The sequence below is a fragment of the Equus quagga genome, chromosome 3 (assembly GCF_021613505.1).
Source record: "Equus quagga isolate Etosha38 chromosome 3, UCLA_HA_Equagga_1.0, whole genome shotgun sequence".
NCBI lineage: Eukaryota > Metazoa > Chordata > Mammalia > Perissodactyla > Equidae > Equus > Equus quagga.
The window spans coordinates 99,982,386-100,001,830 of record NC_060269.1 but is presented as its reverse complement, the minus strand read 5'-3'; the positions used below and the strand labels follow the sequence as shown (position 1 = coordinate 100,001,830).

The 19,445-nt window shown below is 41.6% G+C and overlaps 1 protein-coding gene across 3 annotated transcripts in view; it reads left to right on the top strand.

The window, feature by feature from the left end:
* The window catches only part of SLC4A4 (solute carrier family 4 member 4), a 317,849-nt gene that overhangs the window by 35,641 nt on the left and 262,763 nt on the right, over positions 1-19,445 (top strand). For 2 of the 3 annotated variants that reach the window (XM_046657378.1, XM_046657376.1), the window contains exon 2: positions 7,990-8,063. In XM_046657378.1, the coding sequence (XP_046513334.1) occupies positions 7,991-8,063 (73 nt within the window). In that variant the 5' untranslated portion in view covers position 7,990. Of the gene's footprint in view, positions 1-3,754; positions 3,795-7,989; positions 8,064-19,445 lie in introns of those variants that run through there. The other variant, XM_046657377.1, reaches the window with a different exon arrangement.

Genomic DNA, 19,445 nt, shown 5'->3' with positions numbered 1-19,445 from the left:
TTCCTGTCCCCAATGGCAAAAACTCTGAGAAAACTTTCAAGGGGCAAAGTGCTGGATTTCTCACATAGGAATGAAACTCTCTGTTCTTCAGTAGAACTCTGGTCAAAAGCAACACGTGGTGATCATGGAAGCACATGGATTAAGAAAATGAAAGAATGTGTGACTGTGGGTGTTGGCTAAGTCCAGGGAGTGTTCTGAGGGAGTCATGTAAGCCATTCCCTTTTCAGCCCTTAATACTCCCTCTAGCAATTTCTCTCTTCATTTGTCACCTCCTCTGAGCCTCCATGCTTTCCCGCACCCCACAGTCCCTGTCTCCATCTCGCTACCAGTTCTTCTCTTGTGCTTTATTGCTGAGCCTGCTCCAGCCTCTCAGAGCTCAGTCAGCAATCTGAGGACAGAGTATAGGAGCCCCTGCCCCAGCATGGAGAAGATGGGAGAGAGGATTTTGATCCTATGGAGGACCCTAGGAGGGCAGTTCATTGCCGGTCTCCCCAGTTGCCTCTCCCATACTTTTCCTCATGGAGACAGCATTATGGCCTTAGGCTCAGTAGGACTGTTAATCTTCTGTTATACTCTCTAGGCCCTAGGGACCTTAGATTTACGTTCAGCTAAAATTAATTGAACTTATTTACTCTAGGAACTTATTTAACACGCTAAATCACTTATGAAGTGTTTTAGGCTCATTTTAAAGGACACTGAAGAGACAGGTTAACTAACTTTCCCGAAGTTATGCCGTTACTAAAGGGCACATCTGGGATTTGCACTCAGTTTTGCCTGATTCTGCATATGTGTGGATGGGCCGCCTTTTGTACCTGACCATCATGTAAAATAATGTTTCCGAGGGAAATTAAAAAAACAGATTTGCAAATGAGCTTTTTTTAATTGGAATTTTTATTGTGATAATTGTGCATTCACATGCGTATTTGAGCAATAATACAGAGATCGCTTGGGCACTGCCAATTTTCCCCAGTGTTAACATTTTGCAAAACTTTAGTACGGTATTGCAACCAGGGTGTTGACACTGATGTGATTCAGTGAACTTGTTCAGATTTCCTTGGTTTTGCTTGTACTCCTTTCTGTGTGTGGTAAGTTCTATACAATTTTATTCACCTGTGTAGATTCTTGTATCCATCACCACAGGTAAGATACTGAACAGAGCCAGCTCCACAGGGATCCCTCATGTTGCCCTTTTATAACCACAAACACCTCCCCACCTACCTATCTCTACCCTCTGGCCACCACTAGTCTGTCCTTCATATCTAAAACTTTGTCATTTCAAAAAGGTTCTGTGCAGGGAATCATACAGTATGTAACATCTTGGGATTAACTTTTTCCACTCAGCATTATCCCCTGGAAATTCATTCAATTTGTTCTGTGTATCAATAGTTTGTTCCCTTTTATTGCTAAGCAGCATTCCACAGTATGGATGTACCATAATTTGTTTAGCCATTCACCTGTTGAAAGATATCTGGGCTAATTCTAGTTTTTGGCTATTACAAATAAAGCTGCTATGAACATTTGTGTCTAGGTTTTTGTATGAACATAAGTTTTCATTTCTCTGGGATAAGCGCCCAAGAGTCCCAATGAACTTCTAATGCAGTTCATAAATCCACAATGAGGTTTGGCATGATCCTGCTCTGGATTACATTTTCACCTTTTGTCCAGTCCACAGTGATTTCGTGTGGGGCTGTCGCCCGTTTCTCCCTGGCCCTGGGCCTATGTAAATTTCCAGACTGAGTAGGGCACTCCTGGCCTTTGAGGTGGGGAGCTGCTTTGCTTTGTTGCTGCCTGATCTCGGGGGCTCGCTTCTGCCGTTAGTCGTGCTTGTCAGGTTTGCCACACTGGTACTTCTTTCTCCCAACCTGTGTGTCCGGAGCTCCAGCAGTCTCTACAGTGGAACCAACATTCTTCTCCCTCCCTGTGCGAGGGGAAGGCCCTCTGGGGCTGGGGAAGCTACGAAGAGAATAGCTCCGGCTTTTCCTCCGCCCCTGACCTCTGGTTCCCTGTAGTGAGCACACGTTACCAAAAGATGGCAGTGCTCTTTGCAGCTGCTGAGATTGCTCTCCCCTGTCGCCTGTGGATTGGAGAATCAGACTTGTTCTTTATGGGGAGGTTGAAAATGTGGACAGGAGATTTTCCAAAACAACAAAGGCATCAAACAAATGCTGTGCAGTTTAGAAAGTTTGAAAGAAAACATCACGTTTGCCAGTGATTTGTAACGAGAATGGTTCCTCGCTTCTTAGAAATGATTTGACTAGGGAATAGAATTCAGAGCTGTGTGTGTGTGAGTGTATAATTTTAGATGTCAGAACTGATTGTTGCATCTGTGTAGCTCCTGAAAAAGACCTGGGAAAGTGCTGGGTTTTGCCTCTCCTCTGATCTAAGACGGGCCAAGGAGCAGGGCCAGCTTGCTTTTGAGCTCGGAGACTTGCGATCAACACCTCTTAGTTTTCAAGTTAAGGCCCTTATGCACACTGTAAATAGAATATTCATGGCAGCAATGGCTAATAATAATAAAACTTCACTTCCTAGTATTTGTCTGCACCTCTGCATGCGTCACTTCGGTGTGTATGCGGGCATGTGTGTAAAGGACTGTTTAAACATTTGCTCTGCACAGGAGAGCTGTTGTAAAGTGAGAGATTACGGGGTTCACTGCATGTCGTAAGTAAATCCAGCTAGTGAGGATAAAGTGGGATGAGTTTAAATATGAGGTTAACTAATTAACTTTAAGCTGTATGCATGGAAAGAAGCAGTGGTGTCAAACTCAGGTATGGACATGTTAAAACCTGGAGCTATTCTGCTCCCTAGGGTGCCACCCCCTGGTGCCTTTTGGAAGTAGTCAGAAAGCCCCGATGTTCATTTGGTCCCTGGAGCCTGGTTAAGAGGAGAGCAGGGTGTGGAGGAGAGGGGGCTGGCTCTGCGATGGGGGGTCCAAGCCCCAGAGTGGATCCCTTACGCAGGGGCCGGTGTGCCAAGGCTGGAGGGTCTGTTTTCCGCTTGTCCGGGTCTGAGTGCTGACGTTGCTGTGACCCTGTCGTTCACAACATAGCTGCAGTCCTGGGGTGACAAGGGAACAGGTGGCTCCGTCTTAAGCAGCAGCATTTTTGCTAGTGCATCCTTTGGCAGAAGCCTTAGGTTAGGAGGAGAATTGCTCTGTATAAAGTTATAACCCTGAAACCAGATGCTGTTACTATAGAGACAAGTGAAATGCTACCGTGGGAGGTGTAGCGGGGGAGGGATTTGAGAAGGGAGGTGGGAGGGCAAGTGAGGCGAATCTGAAGGCTAGCACACCCAGACCTTCAACCTTTAGCAGCACTGTGACGGGGCAGGCTTGCGTTCTGAAACTTGTGTGCTGGCGGCCTGCCACTTGCTGACTGGCTGAGTGGCAGCTGCTTGGGCAGTGTGGACTAGCTGGTGAGCACGTTGGCAGTTGGCGAGGGCTCTGGGGGAGGGAACTCAGAGGGGTGGAATGTAGATGGGTGCCCAAGGCCCAGTGGCTGACAGTTTTGCACAAATGTTTCTCGTGCCGGGCTTAAGTCACCCTTACAAGCCTGCTCAGTGATTAGGACTGGCTGGTGAAAGCGGGTCCGTTTGGCAGCAGATTTGACATGTGTTGCAGTTCAGTCATTTTGGTGTCCCAGAATAAAGAAGAATGAGAGAAACTCCATGTTGGGTGTGGACTTCTGAGGAAGGGGGGTCTAACTTCTCCTGTCAGAGGCCCTGTTGAAGGAAGGCAGTATTGGCCCCGTGTGGATTTTATACTGACTGATATGACCCTTATCCCCGTGATGCTGGTGAGAAGCTTCCAAATCTATTCTGAACTTTGTCTCCTGCTGGCGATGTGAGCAAACCAGGGAGCTGTGTAGAAGCATGCTCCTTCCCTTCTTTGTTTTCAGCAAATGCAGTTCCTGTGAAAGGAACATTTTAAGAATGGATTTGGGGACCTGAGCAGGGACTAGATGAGTTAATTTCTTCCTCCTGATAGAGGGAAAGCTGATTGGGTCAGATGGTCATTTTAAAAGATCTCTCTCTTTACTAATAATAGCAAACAACTGCTGAGAGGGTTTTAGTGGGGGAACACAAACCCAAATAATTGACATTTGTGGTGTAAAGATAGAGAAACGCTGTGAAATCCCTGTACTTTGTGTCGAAGCCCAGATGCGCCAGGCTGGACTTGCTCTCCAGGAGGAGAGGGCTGCTCTGGGGAAAGGCTGCTGTGTGTGTGTGGGGGCAGGTTTTTTATTTTCAGTTTGCAGCACTCATTCTTTTTCACATCCTACAGGAAAGAGGCTGCTTGCAGATGCTCTGCATTGTCCGTCAGAAAGAACTAGGTTTCTAATTACTTGCTATGTATAGTCTTGGTGGGAATGTGAAATATGTATCAAAGAACCAGGGAATACACCAATCATTGTTCTCACTCTGACTCAGATGGAGCATGGGATGGTGCCTCAGTTAGGCTGGATGGATTTCTCAGCCCAGGAAGAGGGCTCTGGGCATTAATGTTTCTGTCCTCCCCGCCAGTTGTTACTGGTTTTCTTTCCTTTGGTTGTTGCATGCAATTTTTGGAAGGGCTGAGGTGCAAAGGGTAAATGTTTTATTTGGGAAATGTGTAAAAGGTCAATAAAAGACTTTAGGACCAGCTTAGTTAAAGCTGGGGTGCAGGAATGATGTTGTACGGGAAATAGTGTTGGATTCTGGAGGTTCATGGGATGGGGAAGGGTTAGTTCTGAGAAGTGTGGGCTTAACTACTGTTTGTTTTCCAAAGAGGAGACAGTACTGTTAATTTACGTGCAGTAGTGCAGGCCTCCAGGATTTTGTTGTGCTTCGGAGGTCTTTTAAGAAAATTTCCCCATTAAGCTGTCATCCTTATCTATGTCTGCAAATGCTGTGTTACTGACAGGTTCTTGCCCTTTGGTCTGACTCTCCAAGATTGCTCAGGGGAGTCTTTGAGAAGGTAGCTGAGATTACACGAGAGTCCTTGCCTGTCTTGCTCATCCCTTTGTCTCTAGTGCCTAGCAATGTGCCTGGCACCTAGTTGGTACTCAGTACATATTTACTGAATGAACGAATGAGTGAATGAATGAATGAATGGAGGAGTGCAGGAAAGAGGCAAGGGAATGATGGAATGCCGTCTGTGTGTCCAGCACTGGGGATGGTATGTCTCAAGTGCTTTGGTCATCGTCACCAACAACCTCCATGTTGCCAAAGCCAAGTTTTCCTTCGCTGTCTCCATCTTTCTCAGCCTCTCAGCAGCAGTTCTCTCCTCTTTCCTCAACCTCCCTGACATCACTCTTTCCTGGTTTTCCTCTTACCTCACCGACTGCCTTTGTTCGTCTGCTCTGCTTGTAAATGTTGGCAGCACTTGATCTTACGTCTACTCTATTTCTACATTGTCTTCCTGGATGATCTCATCTAGTAATAACTTCAGATACCAGCTTTATTCATTGATTCTCCAGTTTTCATCTGCAGCCCTAAGGCTCCTGAGCTCCAGACTTAGACATCTAGTTGTGTACCTGCCAGCTCCTTTTTCATATATAATAAGCATCTCAACCATAGGTGGCCAGAAAAGGACTCTTGATTCCTTCCCCCAAACCTACTTCTCCCACAGCCTTCCCTGGGCTCCTGAGATAGTTTCTTAGTTTCTTCTATCCTCTGACTATAGATTTTTCACACAGCAGGCAGAGTGAGCCTTTAAAAAGGCAAAGCAGCTCAAGTCACTTTCCGTCTTAACACTCTTCAGGGGCTCCCATAACACCTAAAATTCTGACTGCTTACCATGGCCTGCATGGCCCTGATTTCCTCCAGTATTGTCAACTGCCGTTTACCTTCTTCCTCTCTGTCCAGCCTCAATGACCTCATTTCTGTTCCTTTCAAATGCCTGGTTCCTGCCTATCATTTTTATCTCTGCTCACATGTCACCTCCTCAGAAGCCTCATCTGAACCACCTTATGCCAAGTAGCCCCCTGCCTCATTTTATTTTCTGCAAAGTACCTAATGCTGTCTAAGATTACCTTCTTCCTCTATTTATTTTTAGTTTCCTAGGAATTTTGTCTGTCTTGTTCATGGATGTATTTGCCTTCAGCTGGAGAGTGCCAGGAACATAGCAGACACTAAATAAATATTTGCTGAATCAGTGAATATGCCATATCATTTAATCTTTCTGGGAACCTGAGGCTCAGAGAGGCTGGCAACTGACTTGACTTCTCAAGTCTTCAAGACGTTTTCTTTTGTATGATAATCCTAATGCTGATCCATATCCTATTTGCATTTAGTTTTATATTTTTTAGTTTGAGTATAAAGAAGGAAAAGGATATATATCAGGATGAACTATTGCATACAAGGCTCATATCCCTGAAAGGAGATATTCTGCAAGGGTCCAGAGGTAATGAGTGTCTTAATGGGATTGTCCGCCAGTAAAGGTCAAGGTAAAAGAGAAAGGAGGAAAGAAGAAAGGAAGGAAACTTATCTGTATGGTGCATGTAATAGGTGCCAGGCACAAAACTCAGTGCTTTCACTTATGTTACCTAATTTGAATCTCAAAATAATCCTGCAAAGTTGATATTACCCCCAGTTTTATAGATGGAAAATGTGATGCTCAAAAAAGTTAAATTCTTTCCTCCAGATGATACAGATACTAAGTGGTAGAACTAGATTTTTTAAACCCATGTCTACCTGACACCCAATTTCTGACTTTTTATGCTTTGCTAGATGGATATGCTCCTAAAATGGAAAGGAGGAAAATGTGAATTCAGTGCATATTTGCATAGATTGTAAGAAATATCTGAAGAACAATAAGTCATACAAACAATGTGGAAAGCAGACCTACAGTATTCAATGCCTGAGCATATAATTGGATGGATAGTATACAGAGTGAACATTTGGTTCTCTGGCAGAGCTCATGTATGGTATGACATAGAGCAGCTGTCTCCCAAGAAAGTTCTTTGTTTCTAGACCGGTATGACACAAGCAGCATTTGAGCAATTCGAGATTTCTTTCTGCTTTCACTATAAATAGAGTTCATGGAATTCTGTATGTCAGAGTTAATGCAATGAAAAGGAGTCAAAGAATATGGAAATAAACCTTAACTCATTCTATAAACTAGAAACATGTTTGGCATCAGGAGGCTGTAAAAACGCTGTCATTACTTGGATGGATTCTGAGGTCTTATTTAGCATATGAAATTGCAGAGTAGATCCTATTATGTAAGGAGAGAGGAGAACAGCATAATGTGGCTACAAAATGAAGAACTTTGTGCCCTTCAGGGAAGAGTTAACAGGACAGATGTACACAGAGCGAGACGTGTGGTAAGAATGTGGAAAATGAATGAATGAGTGGCATATATATGTGACTGTTGCCGAAGCCGGGTTGCTGGATAATCCTCAGATGTCAGATTTCCGTAAGGCCAACATGTGACTCAAAGCTTGCCACTCAACAGAGAATACTGGGCTGTGCTGGTATTAAGAGGCTGGCTGGAAGCTAGGCTCCCACTGTGCACTAGCCTAACTCCCTGTCGCTGTCTGTGTGTGGGTGGGTGTGCATGTGTGTGTGTGTGAGGGTATACATTTTTATGCAGTGGGTGTTTAAAGAGCTAAGCACTGAAGCTGGATTTCCACAAACGATCATCACGAGCACTCCAGACACACCAAACTTCCTCTCTTGGTATTTTTTTTCTTTCATCTTTTTTTTTTTTTTCCAAATCCCAGAGGGGAGAATCCTCAACATCCAGCCTACAGGACTGAGATGATTTTCTCTCACCTGTCCGTGTGGGTGCCCTGTCAAGGTTAGAACTGAAGCTATGTGGGACCGGCGTATTCTCAAGCACCAGATGAGGAGCTGCGTGAAGGAGTAGCTGACACCAGAGGAAGAGCGACTCTGCCCCGTTAACATGAACAACAGCCTGCAGGTTAACCTGCCCAGAAGCTGGGCTGCTTCAAGTGGCTCACTCCAGGAGAAGTCTGAGCATTCTTTTTTTCTTTTTTATTACTATAGGATGGAGGATGAAGCTGTCCTGGACAGAGGGGCTTCCTTCCTCAAGCATGTGTGTGATGAAGAAGAAGTAGAAGGTGAGCCGTATGGGTCTGGGAAAGTGTGTATTCATATACATATGTCTTTGTAGAGAATTAACACTCATAAATTTCCTTTCATGTATCTTATATTTTTGAAGTTAAAAACCAAAGCTTTCCTATGGAGTTTCATGAATCTCCACATTTTGCTTTAACATGGAAAGTAATTCAGAACTTCAGCAGACCATCAGAATCTGATTCAGTGTGGTCCTGCACAGTTAAAAAAAAAAAAAAAGGAAGGGGCTTACTTTGAAGCAGGTGCCTGTGTTAGCTGTGCCTCTGTCAAAAATAAATATTTTGCCGGATAATATTAACCACCTTCCAGTGACTAATTCAAGGAAGCTGCTAGATTTGTATAAATGCATTTGGCAGTATCTTCTTATACTCTTTTTTATAGCTTGCAGGGTAGAGAAACAGATGTTACAGAAGGAGAAAGATACCATTGCTGCAGGAAAAATGGGTCTAAGCTGAGGATATAAAGAGTGATAATTATGGATGAGTCTCAGTTAGGAAAAGATGAACAAGCATTTTTTACTTAAAAAATCTCCAGGACCTCTTTTGCTGAAGTTCCCCAGTGCCCATTAAAAACCAAATAAGAGTTGAATTTTAGCTGGTTCTGTGATGCTTTCAGTGTGCCTTCTCCTTTTGTCTCTCGACTTAACAATGATATGGAATAATACTATTTAGTTGATAGAAGGCAGGGCTTAATTAATATTCATTAAAGTAATTATGTGAAGGCATCATAGATATACAAGGTATTATTAATATTTCTAATGAGAGTTTAGAAAATAATCAGGGTTGTAGACAGTACTCTTGAAGTTAAATACAACTTGCTGGTGGATCATATTATAAATTGTACCCTTTAAAATCACCTGAGGAACGTTCGTATGTGTTTTGCAAACTCTGGTCTGACAGGTACCATTTGGTGACTATTTAATGCCTACCAAAAACTTGGACCAGAAGGGTGATGGGATCTGGAAAAAGAGGGTGGGTATTGTGTGTTCTGGAGTGATTCTTTGACCAAACCCAGCACTAGGTTCCAGGCAAGTGATGCTCCTGTGCCACCTGGAATAGTTTGAATCATGTGACTATTAGGTTCTTTTGCATGTTTGCTTAATAAGTTTCTTCTGACCATGGAGGGTTGGAGGATTGGTTCCCTCCCTCCACCTCCTGACTTCCTGCATTTATGCTCTTGAGACTGACTAATAAGAATCTGATGCCCAAGTTTCTCAGGGAAGAGGAAACTACAGTATTTTCTTTCATATTGTTTTATGGGTTCCTTGCACTTTTACAACGTGACTGTGGGAAAATGTCAAGTTAGTGAAAGCAAAATGGTCAAACTTTTGTCCTAAGATTCTTGCAACCCATGATGTTAAGTCTCCATTGTGGTGACTCTGTCACTGTCCCAGGGTCAAAGAGGGGATAAGACTCTTAAAGTTATTGCATATATGGATGTAAGAAATATTGTAGGGCTGAATAAATATCCTCTAGTTTCAGGATAACTACAGTAGAAAAATCAGTGAGAAAACTTGGGAATGAGATCTACTCTGTGTGTGTGTGTGTGTGTTTTCCTTGAGAATAATGTTCTAGCTAAGTTCACAGGAGATGTAAATCACTTGAATTTGTAAGATCTGTAGGATTGACAGCATGCTACTGCGATAGGATATTGTACATGGGTTTCTTAAGGCTTTGACTAAGAAGTTTATTTCCTGAAGTATTTCCCTGACTTTTAAATACGAAATTAAGACAACAATGCAATGAATAACACACAAATCTGTAGTCAGGTTTCTTTAAGGAGGAACATAAAAGACAATAAAAGGTGGTAGAAACAGCTGCAAAATTTTTTGCCTTTGTGATGATTAAATGTGCCACCTGGATTTTATGTATTTTCCTATTCTGATAAGACTTCTATTATAATAATTATCTTTCATGTTAATTGGAGCCTGGGCTGATTGCATTTCTTTCAAGGCATGTTTAGCTAGTTGCCTGTTGTTGAGTCTTGAGACCCTATAGGATGGTTGCTTAAGGTGTCATTATTTGGTGGAGAATGTCCAACAGTGTAGGCTCCTCTACAGTACAAGTCTTGGAACTACAATTAGGAACTATTCATTTCTAATTCAGTGCCTTCCCAATTGACCCTCCCATTTTCTCACCTGGCTTCATCTGGTGGGGATGGGAGCACTGAAATTTTATAGTAAGTCTAGGTGAAAGTGTAAAGAAGTTGAAATGGACATGGGTTTGATGGCTTATCCACGGTCCTAGTGGTTGGGAATGAAGAAAGAAACGCCTTGACTGTCAAGACCTCTAATAAGGATTTCGAGTGGGAATGTTTTCCTCAAGGACATGAGTCTATCTCATATTTTTAATTGCATAGAGAAGGATGTATTTGAAGGAAAGCAAACTGTTATCTCTGTTCTGATGTAGTTGATTTTCTGATACATTTATGGCAGAAGTAAGTGCTTCAGTTTTAAAGATCAGAAATTCAAAGGGCAAGGAGCTGGATCACCTTACCTTTCTATTATCAAACGTGTTTCCTTTTATCCAAGTAGTTATTTCTCTTGCTTTCAGGATAAACACAATTGAAATGTATTACAGCACACTTGGCAAAAGTAAATTTTAAATAAAAGTGTGTTTTTTGAAGTAATTTGCACAATAAGATGCACTCCCATTAAGTGGTTCTTAGGGTGACAGAGGTCCAGTAGCTCTAGTTACTTTGAAATGTTCATGCTTTTAAAATTCTTCTTAGGGTCAACTAATTTGGGGTGATTGGATTGAGCTCAGCCTAAAGGCAAGAAGAGCCAGATGCTCTCACATAGTTCTCTCTATTGCTGTGGTTCTGAGAAGAGGAGAGATCGAGACTGCCAACCACGCCCTCAGTTCACCTGGTTCAACTTTACTCTTAGTGGGTGGCATGACACTTAATCCACGTTCTAAAAACTCAATAGAAAACCATCAACTGCAAAACTCACTAAGAATAGAGTGAGTCAGAAGAGGAGTCATCTTCTGTTTAAATAATGAATTTTCTATGTGGGATATATTTAAAGATCTAAACCTCATTTTCACATAATTTCTCATGTGCATTTGTGTTAAGGGTTTAAAGAGATACTCTTTAAAAAGGAAACCAACTGCCAACTTTAATCTTTAAAATAAAGAGAAGCTTTTATATCTGTTCTTTCACTGATTACCTTAAACTGTGTATGGTTTTGTAAAGTTAACATTTTTGGCACAGAGTGGTTACTGTGGATAAACTCATTTAACATTTTTAACATCTCAGATGTTGTCTTTGTTTCTGTACCAAAAGACTCCAACTCCAGTCCAGGCGCTTCCAGAGAATTAGTCTGTAAATGACAAAGCGATATTACCAGAATGACCCAGAAATGCTGGCCATGAGGAACAATACTAAGTTTTCATTTCAAACACATTTAGGGGAAATTGCCAAGTTTTGTTGGGTTAACTAGGGTTGAGATGGGAAGAGAGTCCCAGGTAGCTTTTCCCAAACAGAAGGAAATACTATGGCTGTTTCATGCTTTAAAAAGTCAGCCAGGATTTTGGATCTGTATGATATAAACAGATTACTTAATATTCTCATATTTCGCAATAGGGGAAAAGAGCAAACTCCACCTTATCCTTTGAGATAAGGCCTTGGCTCTGCAAGGGTAGGTAACTCCCCAGCAAGCCTTGGCAACTCTGACTTTATGAGGAAGGGCCTTTTCTTAACGTCAAGTCTAACCAGCAAGTCAGGAAGCATAAAGTACAGCAGGACAATATTGGCCGAAACTTGTCTCTGATTCTGAGGTTTGATCGGTGCTCTCAAAGCTATTATGATATATTGTGGTGGTTTTCCTCTTCCATTCAAAACCAAGTCCAAAAGGAAGTATGCTCCCATCTGTCCAAATGGAAGAATAATTCTACAAATTCCCATATCTACTGATGGACATTAAGAGACAGAGTATTGTTGAAAATACGTGGAATGTACAGGAGGATTACTTTTAGGGAAATAAAAGTAAAAAAGTAGGACAGGATCTGGAACAGAGTAGACATCCACTAAATATTTGTTAAAAGAAAGAATGAATAAATGAATATATAACGTAAACTAAATAAAGCATATGTAGAAGTACCTTATATAATCTTCTAAAACCGTTGTTTAAAGTTTTAGTTAGAAGTTTGGTTCTCCTACGACTCTCAGTCGAATGAGATCATGTAGTATCTAATGGTCCTCTCCTTGTTCTGACTCCTATTGAATTTTGCAAAGATCATTGACATATTTATATTGTTTGTATATTTATATTGATAAGGAAAAGAAGCCCTAAAATGCCTCTGCCTTACTCTCTTTCCTTCTTCTACTCTATTTTTGAAGAGAGAGACTAAAGTGATGAAATGGTGACTTTCGTCTATTTGGAGGTCAGGATCTCAACATTTTTCAGACATGAAATCATAGTGACTTAACCCTATTTTTCACTAGAGGATATTATGGTGATGTATTTATGTGTACTGGAGGAGGTAGTATTCTAAAGAAAAAGTGGGGTCTGGTAGACATTTGTTAATAATTACAATCGTAAAATCATAATTGCCAAGAAGGAGTAAATGAAAACCTATTGGATGGGAAGGGGGGGCCAAGTCAGGGCTGGGGCTATTCTGAGCACTGGATGTAAGTGTCCGGTTGCATTTTGCTGACCTCTTCTCTGCTGTTCACTCTAATTGCTCAGAAACTGTGTGTACAGAGGAAACACTTGGGCAAATATTGCTGAAGGAAAAGCCTTCTTAAAAGAAACAATGTATTCACACATGGAAGAACTTTAAAGAAATGTGGGGAGGTGTTTAAGGGTTGATACTTGAATAGCAACTTGGGTTTCCCAGAGCAGATTAAGCCTGTACAGACCTTTCCCAATGCCCTGCTTCTTTCTCCTCATGGCCTCAGCTGAAAGCCCGCCAGAGGCCCTAGAACAGGCAGCACTTAGCTCAGGAGCTGTCTCACACCTCCTGCTGTGTCAGTGAAGTGAAATGTTTGTATATAGATTTTTTTTCAGCTTCAAGGAAATCTGATAATAATTCCATGGGTTTTTGAAACTGGAATCAGACATCTCTTCCCACAGTTTTCCAGCTGTACAGACTTCCCTGCAGTACAGGATGGGCTAAAGCCCTCTTGAAGCCACTTTCCATCTTAGATGTCTACATTCTTCTATGACAATAAGCCATAAAAAATGGAACTTGGTACTTGGGCAAGTGTTTGCAAGGATCCAAAAATTCTGAAATAATAGACTTGCAGCAATTTGTATATAGATTGAGTTTCTTTCTAGAAGACTTTTATCTGGTCATATTTTTGAGACATGTTGTTTGATATTTATTTTCGGGAGCCTCTATCATTTGTTTTATTCATGTGTTGTTAAAGTAGAGTGGCTAAGCATCAGTTTGGGAATAAAAGTTTGAAACCCCCTTTATTGCCAATCATTGTGTAATTGAAGGAAGCGACTTGAAGTTTGGATTTTGGGTCTCTTGCTCTGTAAAATGGGAATACTGGAGCACGCCATTAACCCTAGAACTGTTTTGGTGATTTACCAGAAATGATGTTGCTGCTGTACCTGGTTCTAGGAATAGGAGTGCCTTATACTATGCTTCTCTCCATTCTTTTTCTTCTGATTGATACAGCCTCACCGATAATTTTCATGATTATTGTCATTCCAGAAATTCTAACTGGCCTAAATGTGTTTTATTTTCTTAATTCCTTTTTATCAACATCTAACCTTTGCCTTCCTAACCTCGCTTACCTACTGCTTCTTGTATTGGAAAAGGAAAGCTAGAATGCTTGCCTTTAGGAAATTTCCCAAGGCCTACTATCTACTTCTCTTCAGATCATTCTGATTCCCTTTAAGGTCTGGGTGTGAGATCTGATTTTCATGGTTAGATTACTCTGATACACATTGCCCCTAATTTTTTTTAAATTGTCTCCTTTTCCAAGAAGAAGCATATTAACTATAATTGTATACAGGATAAAATACAAATGTGTACCCATGGCCTAATAAAGCCTGCAAAATTACTTCTTCTGGAAAATAGATTTAAGTGTGTAGTATTTTTCCACCAGTGAGGAGGATTCAGGGGTCTATTATATGTATATGTAATGTTTATAAACATATTTTGTGTGAAAAAGTAATATAATAGGATATATCTATATCTATGTATAGGCTATTATGTAATTTAGAGGCCAATTAAATGAGATTATGCAATAGTACAGAAATAATACAGTGTGTTCAAACCTGAGCTAAATATTTTCCCATTTTTTATCATCACAAGATTCAGAACTATTGGGGGAATTGACTGATAGCATTGAGGGGACTGAAGTGAGAGCCTGTCAGCACAGGAGTTCACAGAAGCTTCCAAATGTTGTACCTGAAGCTGCTGATTGCCAGGGGGCATGGAGGTGAAGGTAGGGAGGGTGATGCGTGCCATCCGTTGAATCGGCCGTACAGGAGACTTAAGTAACTCCCTTCTCTGAACAGCTGCAAAAGCTTTTAGATCTGGTTCATTGTTTTCACCTTTCCCCAGAGTTAGAATTAGAAGGTAGCTATCCTAAGTGCTCTATCCAATGCGTTCACCTTTCTTTATACGCTGTTGACTTTGAAAGGAGCACAGAGACGTGATTTTCCTGACTCTTTTCGTAGTGGAATCCTCAATAACTTTACCAGGCCAAAACTTCTGGAAATAAAAATGGGTTTTGAATTTTAGTAATATTGGCCAACATACTCGAGAGCCAGATTGCACATTTGTATATTGGCTAAGTCATCACCCCAACCCCCATTTGATTATTAAATTTTCAGCAAGTAATTCTATCCCTACTGAAAAATAAGGAAAATGTCTTGCATGTAGAAGGAAAGCTCATAACTGAGTCAGTGGATAAATATAATCGGCAAATTAAATCAGTATCTGATTGTTCAGGTGCTTTTATTCAGTCTGTGCTGGGGTTGAAGAACCAGGAGTCTCAGGACCTATTTCTGTTCCTGGCTCGGCCCTGCCTTTCTGGGTGACATGAGGCCAATCACATTTGTGTGGTTATATTTCCTCCATGCAAAGTGCAGTTAATAACCAACTCCTTAGCCACCTACCAGAGAAGCTCTAAGGATTCTTGGATAATACCAGAAAAATACTTCATTATTTTCAGTAAGCCATTGACTAATTACTTACTTTCTAAGTCTCAGATTTTGTACAAAGAAATAGCATTTGTGCTTGTCTATCTCCTAGTTTTGCTAGGAGTATAAGTAAACTAATTTGAAGTCCCCAGAATGAACCCTATAAATTTAAGATATTATCCCCCATGGATATATTGCCTGCATGCAATTTGTCTTTATGCTCAACACTTTCTTGCTAGTGGTTGCTGTGACTGCAGAATGTTTTCAGACTAAAGCTAATATTGATATCTGGTAATCAACAAATTAGTTAACTAGTATCTGTGTTAACTCTTACTAACTTTAACTGATGGATAGTGTTTCTTTTTCTCTTTAAGCTTATCAAAATGGTAAGAACAATTGCAGATATAAGCTCTAATATGTTGCTTTTCCAGCTCACGTGTATCGTGAAGGTGATAGTGTATTCCAATTAGGCCACAATTAATGTTCAGTCAAATAAACCAGTCATTATTTAAGGGCACAAGGTTGGTTGATATGATAATTTAGAGAGTGTATCGTGTACATGGGTGAGTTTACATGAGAAATCAGGGTATATATCTCCCATAGAGCGACACTGAGTTGAGACCTAAAGGATGAGGAGGAGTTAGCTAGGTCAAGACTGAGGGAAGCCTCATGGGCAGGCGTGGGTGAAGTCCCACAGGTGAGAGAGAGGTAGGCCTTATGTGAGAAGTGGAAATAAGGCCATGTGGCTGGACCGTATGAACACAGAAAGAATGGCCTGAGGTTGGTAGGACTCAGATAATTCGTAGCCTTTTGTGCTATGCTAAAGATTTAGGATTTTGTGGAGTGTGCACTGGGGAGCCATGGCAGGAAGTTTTAAGGAGAGAAATGACAAGACAAAATTTGCATTTTAAAAAAGATCTCTTTGGCTGCTGGTTAGAGAGAGCATCCCAGAAGGGCAAAGGTGAAGTGGAGAGACTGTTGCTAAGATTCAACTGAGAGATGACTTTGGGTTGGACTAGAGTGAGGAGAAAAGAGTTGGAGACAAACAGGTTGAATTGCCAGAACTTGCTGATGGGCGGATGGATGGATGGGGGTGATTGCTTCTGGATTTCTGCTCTGAACAATTTGGGAGATTCATGTGCCATTTTGTAAGATGGAGAACACTGGAGGAAGAGTAGTGGAGGATAGGAGTTCAGCTTTTTGAATATATTGAGTTTGAGGCACCTGTGAAACATCCAAGTAGAACTCTAAAGCAGGGTATATAAGCTGGAGATACAATGAAAGGACAGGAGTGGAGATATAAGTTGGAAATCCTCGGCATCTAGCTGACATTTAAAACCATAGGAATGGATAACATCAGCGAGATGAGAGACTAGAGTGGGAAGAGGACTGGACTTGGTGCTGCGAGTGCCAACATTTGGAGACTGAGAAGGAGCAGTCATATGTCAGAGGAAAACAAGGAAGAGAGTGTCTCTGAGGCCAAGAGAAGAGTACTTTCAATAAGGAGCAAGTGATTGACAGTGCTGAATGCTGCCTGGAGTCAGGTAGATGAGGATTGAAAAGTAGCCAGTGGATTAAGCAGAAAGAAGGTGATTAGTGGCTTTTGTTAGCAATTTGGGTGGCATGGTTAGGAAAGAGTCAAACTGGAGTAGATTGAAGAGTGCCCAGAGAGACAGCTGTCATCATAAGGAGTTGGGAAGAGACTTTGAGGAATGGTAGAAAACTTTTAGCCCTTCCTTCTATGTGCTCCTTTACACTTAACCAATTAAAATACTTAGCATTGTTATAGACTTTTTAGAGCCAGCAAGGGTCCTAGAGAAAATTTAGCTCAGCGTTCTCAACTTATGGATGGATAGATGAGCCCTGGAGAGGTTAAAGCAATTTGTTGCTGTGACACTGATAATAATTGAAATAGCGAGGACAAGGACCCGGGCTTCCTGACTTTCCCAGGTGGTGCTCATTCCAAAAAAGTGTGCTTGAGGTCTCTTCCCTCTGGAGCAGGAAAGGAATTTAGAAAGGGAGATGGATGAGAACTGGAAAAAGCACCTGGAAGAACAGGAAGTGGCAAGAACTGAAAGGAGAAAAATAAAGCTGTTGGAAGAGCTTATGAGAAGGTGAGGGAGAAAGAAGACGCAAGCCTTGCTGGCCTCATTGTTGGCATGGCCTCAGGTGATCAGTGGGAGGACAGATGTCACAGCTAGAACATCTTCATATTCTGGAGTAGCTTATGGAACTAAGTGTTGTGGATTTAAACTTGCCATCCTGTGATTATAGGAGAGAGACATTTTCAGAGAATTCCTGAGATCTTTTTCTCTTCTGGGTAGTTACTAATTGGAAGGACTCATCTCTTTTCCCCCCTTTCTTGGCTGTGTTTTGCAGACATCAGAAGATGGGGGTGGGGGAGCTGCTACCATGGTAGTGGGAAGGTGGGAAGGAAAGCTTCTATATCCAGGAGCACCAAGAGTCCCAGCCTCTACGTCATTAACTGGCTATTTGGCTTTAGTTGGTTCACTGGTACATGAAGAGGTTGAGCCAGGTGATGTTTCAGGTCATTTCAACTTTAAAAGTATGATTATGTGCTGCTGTGTCTTTCCTGGGTACATGTAGAAAACCATAGTCATGAAGATTCTGGAATTGGGCTTAACTAGGCTAATTTAAGTCTCTTGTAGCACTTTCCCTAGTTCTTGGTCACTGTTTTAGCCCTATGGCATTATCCATATCTCCTTTACCTATATACAGGTATGTGAGAGGAGGGAATTATGTGAACCAATATTTAATATTTAATACCCGATTAGCCATGAGTGCTATATGATGGATTATCTGTCTATAGCAACTAAAGACTATTCTTCCTATTGCCCAAGCAGGGCTTAGGCCAGTACTAAAAGGGAAGCCATAATAGAATTGGAGATGGACAATGTGGTTAGAATGAGAGTGTGAATGTGTGCATTTATGTGTCTCTCTAAGCTGCCTCTCTGGCTGCAGTTGCAAATCCAGTTATCAGTGACCATTGGATTAGCCATTGTTTTCTCTCTTCCAACCCTGCTTCCCATTCAGTTGTGCGAATGGTGACCACAGAGAAATAATGGAAACTGTCAGTTCTCTGTGTTTGGCTCACAGGTGGATTTTGTCTGACTGCATGTGTACTGAACATTAAAATTCACCAGTTCTTTCGGGGTTCTGAGGTGTCAGGATGAGCGGAGCATTCATCTCTTCCTGTTGGGTGGTTCCTCTTTGCTCTTAGCACTGCCCTGCCTGGCACTGGCCTTCCCGGGCCTATTGACTCCAGTCTGCTCTGTTCAGTCAAGTAAAAGGGCCAACAGACCCGGTTGCTAGGGGTTGGCACTCACTGCATGAAAGTTCCGGGGAAACTCTACCCAGAGCAGGTGGAGATTTCCAGGCGCTCGCTCCTGGGCAGGGTGAGGGAAGGCTGAGGTTATGGAAGGTGTTGCCTCTGTTGAACAGTTAAACTCAGTGTAATGACTAAAACAGCTGATGGAGGGATGGGTTAGACTTGGTCTAAAGTTGGCTATTTTGTCGTGCTCAGGGTGACTGCTCTAGAGTGCCTTTGCTGGAGAACAGAGGGTGCTCACAAGTTATTATCAGGGCTCAAGAGGGGTCGGAATGAGGAGAAGTAGTGCTTTGTTTTTTCCCCTTTGGAAAGGGAAGGGAGAAATAGGATCAACATTTATGGGGCACCTTTGGGTACCAGACGCTGTGGGAGACACTTTGCTGACATCATTTGATTTGGATTGTCCATAAAAATGATACCTGTCTATCTCTATATATCTTCCTATATATAGAGATTGTACATATATATAAATTTCAATATACATATAGAGATATAGATACAACTATAGATTATATTTTATACTTATAGATGTGAATATAAAATAGATTTTGCTACAGCAAAGTGAAAATTACTTTGGAAAATCAGCGTTTTAAAGATTCTGAAGCTCCTCAGGAACTGCAGTTTATGAAAGCTAGGAGATTGTTAGTCCTGTTTATTCACTAAGGTAGGTTCCTGTGGCACCTTTAAGTGGTTGTTCTAGCCTAGGTATTTTCAAATAATTGATGATCACTGAACATAAAGTTGTATTTCTTTAAAAATACTCACAAATTCAGACTTTTTATAGTGCTAGGCAGTTTTGGCCTCTATTATCAGCTGTTAGTAATGGAAACTTCACTTCAGTGTGTGGTCTTAGGGTCCTCACCTTTACCTAAAGACTATAATTAGGACGATTTGTCTAAAAATGAGCACTTA